The sequence below is a fragment of the Myotis nattereri genome (assembly GCF_964212035.1).
Source record: "Myotis nattereri genome assembly, chromosome: 5".
Taxonomy (NCBI): Eukaryota; Metazoa; Chordata; class Mammalia; order Chiroptera; family Vespertilionidae; genus Myotis; species Myotis nattereri.
Window position 1 is genome coordinate 92,503,695 of NC_138080.1, and position 17,688 is coordinate 92,521,382.

Below are 17,688 nucleotides of genomic sequence, written 5' to 3' on the forward strand. Positions count from 1 at the left end.
TATTAGCATAACATTTCAAAACGAGGTCCACGAGTTTCCTAGGATATAAATCGTTCTCTCGTGGGTGGGGGAACTTCTCCAATAAATTTGTGAAATGCTGGTTTAAACGAAGTTAGGCAGCTTTCTTTTCTGTGAGACTTTGCAGACCATAAATATGTTAATATACTTTGTGAATCTCCAAGAGAGCATGAGAATATGTACGGGTTGAAAATTGGAAGGATTAGCTTTCTCGGGAGTGAGGAACAATATCAAATCTTCTGATCCATAAACATGATACATCTCTCTATTTAAATCTTTGATTTGTCTCAGCAGTGTTCTGCACATTTTTTGTTAAATTTATCCATCAAATATTTAGCATTTCTGATGCCTTTGTAAACGGTATGTTTTATTTCAGTTTTCAGTCTTTCATTAGAAATACAATGGATTTTTATATGTCAACCTTGTATTCTGTGCCACTGCTAAACTCACTAATTACACTAGCTTTTTTGTAGAGTTCTCATCATTTTCTTTTTGTATAGATAATCATGTCATGGACAGATATTATTTTGGCCTGCATTGTTCAGTTGGAGAGTGGAGTCGTAGAAAGACAAGGGACTTACCCCCCGTCCCGCTCTTTCTGAATGCAGAGCCAGGAGTCTGAAAGCTGGGCCTTCAGGGTCCTCACCACCACGCCAAGTGGCTTCCCAGGTTTTCCGACTTCAAGAGACCACCTGTATCCGTTAAGATTATATTTGAATGGCTTACACACCGGAGCAGTTCATTTGTCTGTCACACAAGAGTCTGGAGGTTAGCAGTCCAGGGCTGATATGACAGTCCTGCTCCATAAAGTCCTCAGGAACTTGGGCTCCTTCCCACTACCAGCTTCCCCATCCCAAGGGCATGGACCTCCACCTCGGAATCCAGCATGGTGGCGTTTACATTCTAGGCAGCAAGGTAGGTGGGATAAAGAAGAAGGGCAAAGGCGCACACCTGTGATTTCTTCAGGTAGGTCCCGTGGACTGCCTCCACACCTGTACTCACAACTCACTGGATAGAACCCAGTCTGACCACATCTAGCTGCAAGACTGCCTGGGAAATGCCATCTTTATTCTGAACAGTCATATTCCCAGTAAAATCCCTGTGACTCTGGAAGAAAAAGAGAACGGCTCCTAGGGGACATACAGCAATTTCTGCGCGAACCTTAAGGAAAGGAATGCACAGTTTGAAATGAAGGAAGGAAGAAGGTAGAAGAGTTCAAAGCATCTTTTAGAAATCATTTTAGGATCAAGTGAACCGGCTCTCTTTTAGAGTTTTGTAGCTCATTAACTTGACCTGAAGCCATTTAGTCAGAGGATCAAGTTAATCCTCAGAACCCCTTTATGGTGTTAAATCCTTGTGACTGCCTAATCATGGATGACTTTCTTTCATCTAGAAAAGATAAAACAAAAGATGTCTCTGTTCATTCATTCATTCAACAAAAATTGCCATCTCCCACCCTCGTGGAGCTCACAATTTGGGGACAGTAATAAAATCATCACCCAAATGAATGTGACGTCACAGAGGAGCAATAAGGATTCTCTAAGGGCCCACTCGGGGACATTGCCTAGTCAGGGAGGTCAGGGAGGCTCGCCTGAGCGTGTGGAGCCATTCCTGCAGGAGTGTCTAATTTCATAGCAGAATGGTGTTCTGAGAAAGCCATCCTGCCTGCTGTGTGGTTACACTCGTGGTTATACTCACTGGGGCAGCGTATGTCTAAGAGATCATTCTGTGAGAATAAGAATGCCAGAGTGAGACTAAGGTGTGTGTGGGGGGCGGGGGGCAGCACCAGAAGAGGGGATGCCATCAGTCACTGCTTCCCCACCGCACCTTACCCCGCTTGGGGGGACCATCTGAGCAGTAACAGCCTGCCAGCTTGAAGATCTGTTGTAGAAATCAGCCCGTGGATGTCAGCCTGCCAGGTGTACTTGGGAGTTCACTCTTCCAGCTCAGGCAACACTGACGGCGTGGTGAGGGCCGCTGGGAGCACGGTGCTGAGAATTCTCAGGTGTCCGCAGGAAGAATGTTATGCCAGGTCGGTGATGCCTGCCTTCATCCTTTGTGACTGTAGCGAAGAAATGGGATAAAATATGTGAAAGTGCTTTGTAAATTGCAAAGTACCATCCAAATAATAGCTAATAATTGTAGCGATGATTTTTAGTGTTTTTTAAATACCAAATGCTGCTAAGAACTTTGACTTGCTGTCTGTCACTTAATCCTCACAATAACCTTTATGCTAGATACTATTAGCTTCCTCCGTCCGTCCCCCCCCCCCCCTCCCCGTTCCTGTTGGGAACCCAGGCTTGGGAAAACTGTGACTTGCCTAAGGTCGCATAGCTGGTTAAGCAGCAGAACTGTGACTCCCGGTGGGTCTTTCTGACTCTGAAGCAAGTGCTCTTACACACTTTGTTTTGCCGTCTTCAGGATGTAGGGCAAGCATGTCAAACTCAAAGGCTAACGGCCACATAAACAAGGTTTAAGTTTATGTGGGCCGCAAAAAAACACAAGCTTCGACTTTCATAGAAACGTAGGTGTATTTTGAAAAGTATAGTATAGAAAAAGAAGAACAAGAGCAATGGTAAAATTAATGTTTTCTTCCTGACACTTGGCATCTCTTCTCTGCTACTATCTTTCCTACTTCGGGGGAAATCTTGTTCGCAGTGATTACTTTCAAAACTGACCCAAGGTGAATGTCAGTAATTCTGGATCTGACAGGAGATTGTAAATAACTGCTCACACCATTATGTTGTCTGGGCTGCAAAAATATTCATTGTGGGCTGTGAGTTTGACGTGCTTGATGTAGGCGGTGATGGTTGTAATTATTACTATCAATGGAGCAGTGACTCTGTTGCTTGGTGGCTCAGTCCCAATTCCCCGACTAGAAGACTCATCGGCTGGGTTTGCAGTCATATTTTGGTCCTTGAAAGACTTGGAACTTGCCTTCTACTCAGCGTGCCAATTCTGCCTGCCTCTCTCCTGACCCATCCACGTCTGCTCTGCAGAGCAATATAATGGCCCTCTGTTATGCTCAGCTCTAGCCTCTGGAAAGAACACTTGTTAGAGGGTTTCCTGTGGCTGATCACACATCAGAGCCGCTGAGACTTTCCAGACCCCGGTGACCAAGGTGCAGAAGAACGATTCGCTTCAGCAAGCTTTCCTCTCCTGGAACACACGTGTGCCTGGCCACTTGCTAGACACTGAGATATGGGAAGGAGTGGGCGGAGGTGGGCGGTGCGGATTATCAGCTGCGATGATTACACTCGGGTGGTGGCTGGCACTTTGCAAAATATTGTTCATATCACTTTTCTCCCCGAGCCTCAGTTTGGTCATCTATGAAGTGGATAGAATGGCAATAATATAGTCACGTTTCATCTTGTGAAAGGGTTGGGCTATAATAAACACACCACTTTAGGGGAAAATAACATAAAATCAGTACTGGCCTTGACAGTCATCCATGGAATATAAAAATAAACCACCTCTCTAAAGTCCAGTGTAGGCAGTTTTTCCTCCATCCTTAAAACCGATGACTTTCTTTGGTTGGAGTCATTACGGTGCCTTCTGAGGTAATGAGTTAACGCCTAATCATACTCTATCTCCGCAGGGAAGCCTTAACTGGCCTCCCTGAACAGATGAGATCACCCTGATCCGATCTGAAAGAAAGGGACTTTCTTTGCACCACGTACCTTTCTATTAGGCACGAGCCACTGTAACTATTTTATTTATTTGTGGTTCTGGATTAAAGTCTACAACCCCCTGCCACACACAGTACCTTAGGCTCTATGAGTCAGGGCCCTTGGCTCTCTTGCTCTCCAGTGTCTCCTGGACACTTCACACAGAGCCTGCATGTGCTTGTATTCATTAAACATTAAAATGGATGGATGGGCGGACGGATGGATGAATGGGTGGGTGAGAGACTCAGATGAACATTATCAAATGATCAGTCAGACGCAGAGGTCCTCAAACTTTTTAAACAGGGGGCCAGTTCACTGTCCCTCAGACATTCCACACATGCGCACTGCGGGCCCGGGACGAGTCAGCTGCTAAGCAGGACAGGCAGTGGCGGCAAAAACACCCGGCGGGCCGGATAAATGTTTTCAGTGGGCCGCATGTGGCCCGCGGGCCGCAGTTTGAGGACCCCTGAGTCAGAGTATTGTTGTTTTTCCCCCAGTGATAAAACATTTAGAAACTTCCTCAAGAAAATGGTTCAAGTTGCCATTGTCTTTTAAAATGGAAAACTTATTATAGGTTTCATTTGCCCTTTAGATAACAGACACTGCAAAATGTCTTGGCTTTTTTTTTTTTCTTCCTCCTCTGGTGCTTAAAAAAGGTACTTTAATGAGCATTTACACCTTACGTAGGAAATGACCTTTTCTAGAATCATCTGTACAAAACGGTGAATTGGATGGTGGTATGGCTCTGCCCTTGGAAGTACAGCAGGTCCTCAAATAATGTCATTTCGTTTAATGCTGTTTCACTATCATGTTGACAAGGGGTGGAGGGGATAGACCCTGTGGGGTTTGCACATTCTCCCACATGTGCATGGGTTTTGTCCAGTTCCTCTGGTTTGCTCCCACAGCCCAGCGATGTGCACGTTGGGGAGTTGACGTGTCTGTCTTGTCGCAGTCTGAGTGTGGTGTATGTGTACGCAGCACTAGGTGTCCTGAGCGGGGTTGGCTCCCTCCTTGTGTCCTGAGCCGCTAGGATTGGCTCCAGCCACCCACGACTCTGAACTGGAATAAGGTTGGAAAATAGCGATCTTACTTGTTTTTATTAATCTTTCTTAAATGTATATATAGCTCACATTTATTCCAATGTTTAATATTAGAAGTGTTTTGGGTCTTTATTTAGAAGTTTGGTGATGTTTTTATGAATAGAAAGATGCCATAGGAACTCTTTTTTTAAAAATCTTTTAAAATTATTTTTTATTTTTCAATAACAGTTGACATACAATATTAGTTTCTGGTGTACATCCTCAGTGATTAGACATTATATAAATTACTAAGTGATCATCCCGATAAATCTCATACCCATCTGACATCATGCATAGTTATTAGAATATTATTGATTATACTAGAGGCCTGGTGCCCAAAATTCGTGCACGGGTAGGATTCCCTAGGCCTGGCCAGCGATCAGGGCCAGTCAGGCTCCCCGCCTCCCCACCTCCTCCTTCCCTCACTCCCTTAGCGCCCCGCCACCGCTCGTCGCCCACCATATTCCACACCTCCCCCTTGTGGTCAGCACATGTCATAGTGAGCGATAAAACTCCCGGTCGAACTCCCAAGGGGACAATTTGCATATTAGCCTTTTATTACATAGGATTCCCTATGCTGTACTTTATATCTCCATGACTATTTTGTTACTACCGATTTGTACTTTTCCCCCCCTTTTATTGAATTTATTGGGTTGACACTAGGTTAACAAAATTATAGAGGTTACAAGGAGCACAATTCTGCAACACGTCATCTGTGCACTGTATTGTGTGTCCACCACCCCCAGAACAGCAGCCTACTGCATAGGGGCTGGGTGCAGGTCAACCCCATTAGTCTAACGTATTGGATGCCAGGATGAGAGTGGTCTTCAGCCTACAAAGAGGGAACATTTCTTCCTAATGAAAACGATTATCTTTCTCCCTGTATCCCTCCCGAGAAGAGGAGGGTTCTTAGATTAATTGCAAGTGGGTAGGTAGTAACGCATTTTATTTTTTGAGTTCTACTCCAGCCTGTTTCTTGCTCAAACACCTTCTGTGGCTCCCACCTGCCACACAGCTCAAGTGTAAGGTCCTTGGATTCTGGTCCAGACTTCCTGCCCTCATTGCTCATGATTCTTTTGTGCCCCACTCACTCCAGCCAAATCAGGCCCCTTGCCATTAAATAAATATGCCTCTTACTTTCTAACCTTCATTTCTTTGCCCATACTTTCTCTCCAGATGGATTCCACCCGTCCATTGCTAATAGTCCTGATCCTACCCATCCTTCCACGTAACTCCCAAAGACTCTGTTCCTACAAGAATTTTTCCCTGATCATTTCAGGTAGACTCTAACCTTTGGGTCTCACGATGCCCGTAGAATATCTCTGTACAACTTTCAGGGCCCTTAGTTACAGTGTGTGTGTTTTTCTGTCTCATCTACTTGTCTCCTATGCGTGATTTTTGATGAGGCCAGGAACTATTTATTTCTCTTTGTCTCCCCACAATTCTTTGGCCATACCGGGTCCTCAGTTCTCAATGACCTATTCTCATTTGTGGAATGAACGAATAAATCAATCAAAACAATCTAGCGTATGTCCTCAAAATTCATGAAAAAGTACATTTATCCATCTGTCCAAACTCCCTTGCTTAAAGTAACTTTGCACCTTTGGCTAGCTTACGTCCCCCCACCCCCCACCCCCTCCGCCCTTTTTGAAGTATAACCTTGAAGGCAACCTTAAGGAATGCTTTGTTGTGAGGGTGTGTGTGTGTGTGTGTGTGTGTGTGTAGGAAGGTTATTAGAATAATCTACTGAGCAGATTACCAAATGTTTGGAATTATATAGAGTCATTTAAACCTCAAAACAAAATCATTTCAGCTCCTTTGTAGGGGTAGTTGAGAGGAGGGCCCAGGGGAAGCCATCCTGAATTTGCAGCAGAATCTGGTCCTCAGACCCGGAATGAAACAGGCGACCGCCTCAGCTTTCCTTTCAGCTTTGCCATCTCAGAGCATACGGCTCTTTCCCCATTATCTTGAAGACACTGGCCAGCTCGGCCAGCGACGCGGATGTGCTGAGCAGCAGTTGCCGAGTCTGCGGTGCTGGGATTAGAGCGTGCACTGTAACCGGTCTTTCTTCTTGGGCAGGATACAGTTGGCTTGCTTTGCCACCTTTCTTCCCTCCCTCCAAAGGGTGCCAGGCACGCTAAGTAGTGATTAAACAAAAGATTAAAATTCCATTTTCGTGTGGGAGTGTGTGGCTGTTTGAACACTAATCACTTCTTCCAGGGGAACGTTAAGTAAAAGCACCCAGATACCAGGAGCAGTTATTTAGAGGAGCCAGTCAAAATCCATTTCCAATTTATTATTTACTGCGATTTCTACATTAATTCTGCCAGCCTCCCCAACCCCCTCCCTCTCCTCTCTTGCCATTCTCCTTCCCCGCCCCTTGGCTTCTTGTAGCAAAAGGACATCTGCAAACTGAGAAGAAGAAAAGTAGCAAAAGATGGTCCCTGAAGGAAAATAATCACCACTTTCCTAGACAAATCTGTGAATTAAAGAAACCTTAAATTACCTCTGGACTGAAATTCCAGGTGTAGGTTTTTGTTTGTTTGTTTTTATGATATTAAATGACCGCTATTGCATAGGAATTGCTGTCTCCGAGAAGCATTGTCCAAGCCTTTCTTGTTGCTAAAGGTCGTGTGGCATTTGTTTCCAGTGTAGAATGCCATTGTTAATTAGGAACACTGGATTTCCACAGGGCCATATGACCTGTTCGTGAGGACACTCTAAATCCTGTTATCAGCAATAGCCAGTTGAATTGGCTCAGGTGTGAAATAGGTTGCCTCTGCTGGGCTCACAGTTTTAGTACTAGATTCCCATCCCTTTCCTAGTCCCCCAAACATGGGCATCGCAAACATCGTGTCACAACCTTTCTCTGAGAAGAACATATTAATAGTAGCAGTCCTTTATTGGGAGGGCCTACCTTTGTGCCAGACACCAAGCTAGATGCTTTGTGGAGATTAGCTCAGTTCATCCACCCAACAACCCGCAGATTGTTCTGTTAGTTTCCCCTATTTTTCCGTCCAGGAAACTGAGGTCCATTTCCCCAGGAAGTAAAACCTAGGCTTTTCCGACTCTGGAACCAGAATGTGCTGAGTCATTAGACTACCTGTCACATTGATGAGCAAGCATTCATTCATTCACTCATTCCACTGAGGGCCTAAGGTGAGCCAGGTATCAGCCTAGGAGAGCACAGTGACATGCACTTGCCTGCAAGAAGCTCACAGTCTATCTCAGGGAGAGAACAGCCAGATCTGGTTTGGTTTGGGGGGCTGACAAGCTAAGGGATTTAGGACAAGTCTGTCCTACTCTGTTAGTCTCAGATTTTGTATCTGTAAAATAAAGCAGCTGGATTTAGACAAGTGTTTTTCCACCTTTATTGTGAATCAGACTCACATGGGGAATAGGTTTAAAAACACATCATCTTGGCTTCCCATCGCCAGATACTTTGATTTAATAGGTTCAGTGTGGGGCCCAGGAATTTACATCTATAAGGAGGTCTCCCAAGGGCCACCCTTTGAGAGAAACTGATCTGGCTATAAACTCCATGCCTACATGAAATCTGTGTTGTCTTGCCTGTACTCCCAGTGCCTAGCACAGTGCCTGGTACTCAGTGGTTCTCAGTAAACATTTGGTGATAGTTTGGATGATCTATGAGCTTTCCACGGATGAACCTCAGAAACTCTTAAACTACCTGAAATTGACCGCAAATTTTATTAAGATTTGTGGATAGGGCCCTTTGGGCTCTGAATGCTCTGTTTTCTCCTACTAACAGCTCAGACCTATTATTGGAATATTTTAAACCCATATAGTAAAATTTGAGTCCTATATCAAGGTGATTTGGTGAGAACATGTCAATTTAGTTTCTTAAAACCCTAAAAGAGTTGCTATCCACATTCCGTGTGTAAATTCTGAAAGTGCTCAGGAGATACGGTTTGTGATGTTTCTCAGTTCATCTAAAAGTATCCTTTGGGCAGGTAGTGCCATCTCCATTCTCCAGGTAGGAAAATCGAGGTGCCCGTGACTCCTGTAGCTTGTCCAAGGTCATATTGCAAGGGTTCTCTCCACTGAAAACTAGCCCCGGAGTCCACAGACTCTTCTCCTCTTGCCTGCTGGTGTGGCGTTGGGTAAGTAGTATGGCTTCTTTGGGCCTCAGTTTCCCCATCTGTAAGATGAGGAAGGAAGGGCTAATTGTCTCTGAGCAGCTGCTTAGCTAGGATATTAGAGGACCCTCTACTACTACATGCAGAACCCCCCTGTGTCAGCAAGCTCTAAGGTCTCTTACTTTAGGGATGATGGGAGGACTCATGATACCACCTAAGCAGCACAGATCTTCTCTGCAGATCATCCCAGAGGGACATACATCTTTAAGGCAAAAATAGTGGAGATGGTAGAAGCCATGGGTGTGAAACTTCTAGACTTTGGGGACCTTAATTCTCTACCCTGTCAGTTCAGCAATTCACTGCTCATCCTGAGAACAAGATTTAAGGAGTTTGCTTATGTGAGGTCACAACTGTGAGATTCAACCCCGTGTCCCATTCCCAGCCGTGTGGGAAGACTTTCACACAAGAGGATACGGAGGAAACTGTGCCCTTCATGGAAACTTAGACTCTTAAAATGTCCTTTAAAGGTCACGTAAGTGTGCTTCATGGGCCAGGACCATCAGCATCACCGGGGAGCTTGTTAGAAATGCAGAATCGCAGGCCCCACCCAGACCTCCTGAATCAGATCCTGCATTGAACAAGATCCCCATGGGATTCTGCTGCACATAAAATGTGAGCAGCACTAGCCTAACCAGCCCTTGATTTCCTCCTTCACGCCCTGATGAACAGTTGAGCAGCCTATTCCTGGCCTCTTCTAACATCTTCCAAATGGTCCTGTTTCATCCTAGCACTGATCCTAGCACTTGGAATTTCTTCTCTATCCTAAATCAGCCCCTCAGTCATTCCATAACTTCTGCTATTAGCTCCAGGTGGTGCGAGTGCTGCTGTGCCAGAGACCACACTTTGAGAATCACTTCGAATTGCTATCTTCTGTTAAGGCTTTTGCAGAGCCTCTTGGGTTCCCCCAGTGACCTAAAGTAACCAACTGAAGTTCCAATCTTTGGGTAGCAGAAAGTGGAAAAGGCCTTGGGAAGGAGGGCTGGAGAAAAATTGCTAAATAGCTCACGATCGATCAGTTGTGACATTGAGACATATTTATTTGGGCGGGCCCCTGACCCACCCCAAGGCTCAATTTCCCTGTCTGCGAAACATGGAGGTGGCCCTAGCTCAGTTTCCAAGTATATTTGTTCGCTTGTCTGGAGATTTGGTTGTCAATTTTGTTTTTAGCAGAGGACCATTTTAAAATGAAATCCCACCCAGATCCTGAGTACGGAAAACAGAGAGATGCATTGCTGGTCTGATTGGTCTGACTGGCGGAGGGTCACGCTCCTGCTCTCAGCCCCCTCTCCCCCAGGCAGCACTGAGGCATTCAAATGTAGCTCAGCACAGTTGAAACGCACCGAAGGCTGAACTTCCAGCTCAGCCTCTGTGGTTTCTGTGAACCCCGAGAACTGTTGGCGGGCCCGTGGCCTCTGTTTTATTTTCTTTCCATCCCTGACCAAGACATCCGGCACGCCAGCTTTCAGAATTTTCTTCTTGCAACTCAGAGAGAGAGGCCTGTAGGAGGGACTACAACGGATTGTTATTATCATTAAAGCTGTTGTAAGGATATTGCACTGTTGTAGACAATCTGCTAACTCAAGAATCAGCCAGGGACTTAATAAACAGGCATGTGGACTGTTTTATCCCGGTGGCTTCTTTCTACGGCTGACGTTCCGGCACACCACACAGTCAGGGCCTTTGTAGTTAATTACATAGGAAATAGGACTATTGGATTCTGCCTGTCACAGTGGCAAGGACTGTCGTGTGGGAATTTTAACAGGTAAGGTGATGTGGAAAGCCAGTCTCATGCAAGGGATCACGGAAGATACCTAAGCAGTGTTACCTTGGGAAGGTCTGAGTCTTTAGACTTCTCCATGGGCGTGGGAAAGCATCTGGCACCTCCAGGTGACCCCAGGCACTGGCATGCAGCCTCGTTTAATTAGGGAAACTGATTCTAATGGGTACAGAGCAGTGGTCAGCAAACTGCGGCTCATGAGCCACATGCGGCTCTTTGGCTCCTTGAGTGTGGCTCTTCCACAAAATACCGACTTCTGTGCATGGGCCACGAAGTTTCAATCGCACTGTACATGCACGCCCACACGTGGTATTTTGTGGAAGAGCCACACTCAAGGGCCAAAGAGCCACAGTTTGCCTACCACTGGCCCAGAGGATGGGCTCATCTTCCCAGACGCATAATAAACAGCTTCAGAACCAGGCCCGTGGGAGCTGCTCTCTGGGGGCTGTTGCATCGTCCTGTTTCCTTTCAGCATTCAACTTGTTTGTTCATACATTCCACACAGTCGCTCAATGTTCACTCTCCTTGTAACTTTAGAAATGAACACGGCCAGGCCTAGTTCTGCGACTCTACCACCCCTGGGAGACTGTGCCCCGACCGTTTGCCCTGCCTGCCCCTCGTTTCTGCCTCTCTGAAGCTCAGCCCAAACGCCTTCATGTCACGAAACCTTCTCCAGTTCTCCCAGGTGGAGGTGAACTCCTGTAGCACTTTCTGCAGGCCTGTCATCTGAGGGCCGCCTGCCCTGCCCCATCCAGGAGGTAGCCACCAGCCACCTGTGGCTGTGGAGCACTTGCAAGGGGCCTGAATCGAGATGAACACAAGTGTAAAATACACACTGGATTGTGAAGACTTAGTACAAAACAAAAACAAAAGTAAAGTATCTCAATAAATTTTTTACATTGCGTGGTGAAATATTTTACATAGAGTATATTGGGGTAAATAAGATATGGTATCAAAACTAACTTCCCCTGTTTCTTTTTCTTCCCAATGTGAATACTAGAAAATGTAAAGTTGCAAATGTGGCTCACATTTGTGACTCGTGTTGTTGTTATATTTCTCTTGGCAGCACCACATGTACTGCTTTTTCTCAAGTGAAAGGAATGTTTGTCCATCTGGGTTTTTCTCCTGCTGGCTTCTGACTTCTAAGAGGGTAGACACTGTGCCTCTCATCGCCCTGACCTTTGTGTACCTGGGTGGCACTAACAGAGGTATACCAAGGGGGTTGATAAATGAACAATTGACAGACATTCAATCAATACCAAAAGCTCCCTTGGGCAGTGTAATTTCTGGGTCTCTGTTATTAAACTTATTTTCCCTTTTTCTTTTTCACAGTTTTTGTCTTTTTCTTTTTTGAAGGGATCACACAATCAGCAAAAGAAGGTATTTTTCTTGGGAGATGGACAAAAGCTGAAGGACTGGCATGACAAAGAAGCCATCAGAAGGGATGCTCAGCGTGTAGGTACGGAGAGACTTACCATCCACGGGTAGCCCTGTGGAGAGGGTATGCATGTGAGCTTGCGTGTGCGTGTGTGTGCGTGTGTGTGTGTGTGTGTGTGTGTGTGTGTGTATGTGTGTTTAATGGGGTGTCTGGACCACCTGTCAGCTCCTCTCCATCTGCCAGCCTCCACCCTCCCTTCCCCTGATTCTGGAATCCCCTCTTCACCTGTGAGCTGGCCCCATCCTTTCTCCACTCACATCACCAGATCCACTGCTTTCACGAATTTGCCTTGCCACTTTTATTGGGCGATAAAAAATGTCTCCCCCTTATGAGATGTTTTACCACTAAAATGAGGAGCAGTAATAATAAGAGCCAACATTTATGAATATTTACAGTGAGCACGGCTCACGCCCCATACGGCACATTTTCCCGGTGAATCCCCACATCAACCTTTAGGGCCCATTGGTTGAGAAGGGACCTGTAGTTCAGAGAGGTGGGGTCATCTGCCCACCGGCACACAGTGAGAAAGAGGCAGGCTTGGAATTTGAACCCAGGTCTGGAGGGCAGAGTTGACCCCTACCAGCCCTACAGCCACGAGGCTGAATGAATTTATTGGGCTTCACCTAACGTTTTTGGCTAATTCGTCTTTGGAGCAGTTTCTGTTACCGCTGGGGAGTTGGGAAGGGAAGTTATGTGGAGGGTTGCTTGTAGAGAGCCTGGACGAGGAGTCAGGAGGGCAGCTCTGACACCCCTGTCAGCCATGTGACCATCAGGAAAAGTCCATAGTCCTGGAGCTCAGTTTCCCCATCTGTCCCTGGAGCTCATGCTTCCTGCTTCGACAGTCTCAGGGTATTGGTATGAAGTAGCTTTACACTGGAAAACACTGTAGAAATATAAGTGATTGGTATTTTATTCATTTTTATCTCAGTTAAAGGCACCCACTATTGATTTTTTTAAAGTACATTATGACAAAACCAGATTACAACAGGCTTTGAATAGAGCTGAAATGATAACTGAAATTCAGGGAAATCTAAAGACGCGACATGCATTTTTCCGTGTGCCAGTAATTTAGAATGAAGTTAGGGTGGGGGGGGGGGGGCTGCTTAAATTAAAAAAAAAGAGACATCTGAAAGGAGCCGATTTTCCAGACAATTGTACCAGAGTTATTAGCACACTGGCCTAACTAGCAAGAAAGGAGTAAGCCCTGGAGAAATTATTCAGAATAATAATGACCAGTGCTAATGGTACCAAGCACCTTGCCCTGCATTACCTCCTTAATCATCACACTGAACCTTCTTATCCCAATTAATTCAAAGGCGACAACCAAGACACAGACAGGCGAAAGGCACGCCCAGGGTGACAGGGCTGGACTACAGCCTCCACCCTTCCCACTCCAGGGCCTAAATATGAGTTGCTCCCCATCCTGCCTTCCTAAGGCTCCCGCCCCGAGAGAGCTGCTTCTGCTGCATCTGAGTCCCTTGTGGACCTCGTCCCGGGCACTGGCCCACTGTGTTTTACCTGGAGCATCATACAGACAGGGGAGTCCTCTCCCTCATCTGGCAGGATTGGAGTAGCCACAGTCCTTGGACTCCACCTCTTAGCTTGCACCTCCCCATCAAGCTCATGTTGTCCACATTCACTTTACAAACTGCATGGGACGATGCTCAGAGCATAAGCACCAGAAGATGAGGTCCTGTCTGACCAGCCGATCTTACTGCCATTCCTTCAGGACCCTCGGCAATGTCAGATTCTTGGGCTGTTCCTGCAGGCTCGGTGTGGACATTCCTACTCCCGTCCGCATCCTGGGAACCCTGAGGACAATTTCCTGGAGCATCAGGAGCGCTTTCCCCAGCTGGATTATGCAGAGAAAGGAAAGAATCGCACTTCATCCAACCAAGTCTGCGGCTCACATCAGCACTTTCCGAGCAGTCCTGCCCGAGCCTGGGCAGACCTTAATCTGTTTGCTGGCTTTAAGAAACTCAAAGCATCTTGTATCGTTTGTGGCAATTTTGACTTACATATAAACTTTGCCCTGCCTGGAGAATAACCATAACATTTCCTCACATTTATATAGTGTTTTATAGTTTACAAAAAGCTCCCACCTACACAGCATCTATTGGACTCTTACCAGGCTGTGGGTACCAGAGCCAGTCAGCTGCGGTCAGAGAGGTGGTGTGACTGACCCAGGATTGATCAGCTCATATGTGAACCTGGTCTTCCTCTGGGCGATTAGACCCTCCCGATCAGGGATATTTGGGGCTCCTGGCGGAGTGGAGGGAGCATGGGCTTTGGAACCCACAGACCTGGCTTATAGCCTTTCTGATCCTCGTTTATCCATCGATAGGCTGAGGGCTCTCATGTTCACGCACGTGCTTCCTGTGGAGATTACATGAGGACAAGGTCTATAAAGTGTGTGACTCAGCCGTGACTGAATGCTCACTCCCCTCCCCTCTGTACACTTCCCCCTGCAAAATCTGCATGGACACTGTATCCAGCATCCGATTTCATCTTTGTGGTTGAATCATATTCTTCATCCTTCTTCCCCACGCCATTCAATTAGCAACATTGACTTTGCTCTTTGCTCCCAGGAAATGGAGAACAAGGAAGACCGTATCCTATGACGGACGCTGAGAGAGTGGATCAGGCATACCGAGAAAATGGATTTAACATCTACGTCAGCGATAAGATCTCCCTGAATCGCTCTCTCCCTGATATTCGGCACCCGAAGTAAGTGTAATGTCTCTTATCTGCTGGGATGGAAGGAGTTTGCCCTCGGCTCTTGTTGAGAATTAAGCGGGTACATGAAGCGCTGCTGGAGGAGTCTCCCTCCTGTTACACGGGGCTTTGTGGGAAGGTTCGTGTGGTCGATGCTTCTAGAATGTAGAGCAGCTGTGGCAGAGGGATGATGATGTCTCCCTAAAAGAGCCGGTCACCTTTCTGTGTTCAGACGGTGGGAACAGGGAACCTCTGCATTTTCTTTGGACTCTGGCCCATGGGGAAGTTCAGACCTCAACTTAGAAGACAGTTTCAGCCTTTATTCTCCACTTTCTGTGTGTGGTGTTTCTTATTTTTAATCTTTATTTTAGCTCTCCTGTGTATATTTATGTCTTGTTATAAGCTACCTCAAATCATTTGAGAGGGGACATATGTAATGATTATAAAGGTAACTGTGGCTCCCAGCCGGCATGGCTCAGTGGTTGAGCATCGACCTGGGAACCAGGAAATCACAGTTCGATTCCCGGTCAGGACACATGCCTGGATTGTAGGCTTGATCCCCGGTGTGGGGCGTGCAGGAGGCAGCCGATCGATGATTCTCTCTCTCTCCTCCCTTCCTCACTGACTGGGAACAGAACTGTAACCTCCTGGTTCATAGGTCGATGCTCAACCTCTGAGCCTCCCCGGACTGGGCTTAAAGTCATAATTCATATAAGGCCACAAGGTGAATAAGGATTGAGCCAGGTATTGGGCTCCAGTCCACCCAAAAACTATCCTCTAGACTGGAAGCCATCTGCCTCCCGGGCATTTTCAGTAGGGTTACTGTAGTGGCCGTGTGATTTTCTAGTAGAGCTATTGTCCTGAAACTGGTGTGCATTAGTAGTCTGGAGGGCTGTTAGAACACAGAATATTGAGCTTCACTCCTGTAATTCCTGAATCGTTAGATTGGGGTTGAGGCCTAGGAGCTGGCATTACAAATAAGTGCCCACAGGATGCCCATGCAGCAGAGCTGGGTCCACACTGTGGGGACCACTGCAAGGAGATTTCATGCTGGCTTCTCCACGAAGATAGTTCTGCGTAGCACTGGAGCATAAAGGGTTCTGTTCAGGGACTAAAACGTAGAGCCCAGGAAAAGATAATAACGGTTAACACTTAAAGGTTCTTACTGTATGCCAGGCATCATTCTAAGCCAGTGGTTCCCAAAGCAGTGACTCCAGCATTACCCAGGAGCTTTTCCGCATGCAGATTCTCAAATCCCAGCCCAGATCGACTGAATCCAAAGCTCCGGGGTGGGGCCCGGCACTCTGTGCTTTAACAAGCCTTCCAGATGATTCTGAGGCACACTTCAGGTTTAGAGCTGTGTTCTGGGCACTTTCAGTACATCAACTCGGCCAAACTTTCCAAAAACTCAACAAGATAGGTACCTTTATTGTCCCCATTTTACAGATGGGGAATGGAGGTACAAAAAGGTTAAATAATTTGCCTAAAATGACACAGCAGGTAAGGGCTGGTGCCAGAATTTGTATGCGGAAATTCTGACTCTGGATTCTGTGTTCTTAATCACCGAGCTATAAGGTCTCGCCACCTGTCAGAGCTCAGTTGGTAGAATGCAATAATCAAGAATTAATCTTGGTAGCATGTTCGGCTACTCACAAAATGCTTTCAGCCCCATTACATCCGCCAGTTCCTGCAACAGTGAGTTGGCCGTACTATTATCTCCACTTGGCAGGTGAGGAAACTCGCCTACAAAGTGCACGCTTGCCCAGAATGGGGCCCTTTTCGTAAGGATTTCTCATAGGGAGGGGAGGAAACGGGGGACCTCAGGGTGCTCCCCTGCGTGGTTTGCAATTTGTTTCATGGTCTTCAATGTCAAGCCTGAGAATTTTTTCATCCAAGTCTGAGAATATAGCTCAGATATTGCTAATGTGTCTGGATTCAGAACTGTGACCTGACTCTGAGGGTCAGAAACTCAATTTATGAGTTTAGCCCCTTGCAGAGTTTAGAATTCTGCACTAATATCATCTGTCCGGCTCTGGGAAAGAAGTTCATCTGGGAGGTTTATTCCCTCGCCTCAGCTGTTCCGTGGTACTGTGGGCTCTCAACTCTGACTGTGCCTGGGGTGTTTTTGAAAACATACAAAGGCCAGGACACCACTCTAAGCCACTGGGCTCTCAGTCTCTAGGGATACAGCCTGCGTCTGTATTTTCTAAAATCTTTAAAAGCAATTCTTATGTGTAACCAGGGCTGAGAACTGGTACAAAGTAGAAATATTTTTAGAATGAGAGAGAGAAGCTGAGTGTGGTCACAGCTTTCATCCAGCCATTTATCTGTTCATCCAGTAAATACGGAGTGGGGCAAACGTAGGTTTACAGTTGCTCGTTTGGAAAATAACACAGTAATTAATAATACAACAATAAACTGTGTTTCACGTACTCACCACTGTAAACCTACTTTTGCCCCATCCTGTATATACTTAATGGTCTTCTGTGTGCCAGGCCCTGTGCTTGACACCAAGAACAAAGTGCTAAATGAGCCCTTATTACTGCTTTGTGCAAGGGGTGGGACAGGGGCATACGGAGCTCATTGCACCACGGTGAGAAGACCAGTAACTGTGGTCGGCAGAGAGTGCTGGGAACCTCAGGGGACTCCCCAGCCGGGCTTTGCGGAACGGGGGAGAAACATTACAGGTAGAGAACTGCCTGGGCAAGACAGTACGCGTTCTTCAGCTTACGAATTACAAGGCTGAGTCTTTCCTGTTAGAAGTGAAGCCAGGATGAGGATCCAGCCCTTTGTCCCCCAGCGCAGTGCTCTTTCCTGACAGCCGAGAAGGAGAGAC

The 17,688-nt window shown here is 46.5% G+C and overlaps 1 protein-coding gene across 1 annotated transcript in view; it reads left to right on the forward strand.

Annotated features, from left to right (window-relative positions):
- GALNT10 (polypeptide N-acetylgalactosaminyltransferase 10) overlaps positions 1 to 17,688 on the forward strand; it is a gene marked incomplete at its 5' end in the record, with an annotated part of 171,409 nt that overhangs the window by 69,584 nt on the left and 84,137 nt on the right. Inside the window, 2 exons of the mRNA XM_081092798.1 lie at positions 12,056 to 12,158; positions 14,726 to 14,864. Of these exons, the coding sequence (XP_080948924.1) occupies positions 12,056 to 12,158; positions 14,726 to 14,864 (242 nt within the window). The remainder of the gene's footprint in view (positions 1 to 12,055; positions 12,159 to 14,725; positions 14,865 to 17,688) is intronic.